Raw genomic sequence first — 1668 nt, 5'->3', positions numbered from 1 at the left:
AATTACGCGAAATTAGGCCGTAATTACGCGTAATTATAGTTTCGCTTTTTACGCGTAATTATTACGAAATTTTGCGAAATTACGTCGTAGAAATTACGCGAAATTACGCCGTAATTACGCGTAATTATAGTTTTCATTATTACGCATAATCATTACGAAATTTCGCGAAATTACGTTGTAGAAATTACGCGAAATTACACCGTAATTTCGCGAAATGGATATTTCCCCAATTACACGTAATCCTGCGAAATTACACGAAATGAAAATTATTACGCGTAACTGCACGTAATTACGCGTAAGAGAATAATCTATTACGTTGGAAACCCTAGTTTGGGTTAAAACTTGATTTAAAGCTTGTTGGGAAGAAACTTTGTTTGCTTTGATTGTATTTAATACAAGTTTTCAAAAAATGTTAATAATCAATTTAATTTCAGGTTGTTGACATCTTCGTTGAGGACTTTATATTTTGCTTTAACGAGTAAGGAGAAGACGACATTCAAGAGAATCATTGCTTTTTGTAACAGTTTGCTTTAACACATTTTAACTCTTTATTTTATTTCATAAATAAATGTATGCTTTTAATAACATTTGAAATTATATTTGTTTCAAAAAAAACGAGAATGTTAGTTTACTTTTAAGTGACCCTAAATTCAAAGCATGGCAATGTCCGATCTTTACAACCATACCTTTAAACCTTTATCTGATCATAGCCCGTTCTCTCCATAATAGTGTGTAAACGGTGGTCGTGAAGTACACGTACTTTCGGGGACGATAGTTTGGCCACTAGATGTCTCACACAAAATTCTTATCTGATAGATAGGTTAGGTTAGGTTAGGTTAGGTTAGGCTAATTCATACCAGAGACATCTAGCGGCTTAACTATCGTCGTCCAAAGTACGTGAACTACACGACCACTATCTATAGAGATAACAGGCTCTGTTGTGAAATATATAGTAGTTTTTTAAGGCTAAAGGTGTTTTCCTGAAGTAAAAAGGCGCAAGCCACTGTTTTGGAGAAACCACAATTTTTAATATTATAGACATCTAATTCAAATCAAATCAAACATATATATTTGTCCCAAGCCAAAAACATAGAAAATGTCATATTTTAAAACATATTTATGAAACTTGAGACCGGGAGGCATTAATAGCCAGGGGCTGTTTAACACGCAGCCTCCCACTGGAGAGTCAGTTTTTGCAATGATGCTGACTTGAAGAGGTGCTGCTGGATGTCATGCTGATCATGGGATGGAGGGAGCTGGAGCTACTGGAGAGGATACAGTTCATAAACGTACAGGAATCCTTCAGGGAGAGGTCGGGTACCTTCATTCTCGGGGTGGAACACATAAAAATAAATGAGAGTTAAAGGGAGGAGCAAGAATTACAAAATAGTTTTTCACATTGAAAATCTTTAAGATTATCGAGAAGATTGGCTTTTAACGATTGTTTAAAAATGGATTTTTGAGCTATTTCTTTAAATTCAGACGAAAGAAAATTCCAAGCAGTGGGAAATGAGTAAAAAGGAAATCGTCTAAGAAATTCTGTTCTTACTCCCGGCACATAAAAGTCATTTAAATTTCTCATAAAATAAAGGTTTCCAAAAAGTGTAGCATTTCTTACAAATAATTCATCAAAAGAACTAGGCAATAGAGAATGATTGAATAAATGCA

The 1668-nt window shown here is 34.4% G+C and overlaps 1 protein-coding gene across 1 annotated transcript in view; it reads left to right on the top strand.

Annotated features, from left to right (window-relative positions):
* LOC111717318 (uncharacterized) overlaps positions 1-587 on the top strand; it is a gene marked incomplete at its 5' end in the record, with an annotated part of 2525 nt that extends 1938 nt beyond the window's left edge. The window contains one exon of the mRNA XM_023492815.1: positions 435-587. Coding sequence (XP_023348583.1) covers positions 435-482 — 48 coding nt within the window. The remainder of the gene's footprint in view (positions 1-434) is intronic.
* Positions 588-1668: the final 1081 nt, after the last annotated feature.

Source organism: Eurytemora carolleeae, unplaced genomic scaffold (assembly GCF_000591075.1).
Source record: "Eurytemora carolleeae unplaced genomic scaffold, Eaff_2.0 scaffold2510, whole genome shotgun sequence".
NCBI classification, from domain to species: Eukaryota; Metazoa; Arthropoda; class Copepoda; order Calanoida; family Temoridae; genus Eurytemora; species Eurytemora carolleeae.
This window is presented reverse-complemented; position numbering and strand designations above follow the sequence as displayed.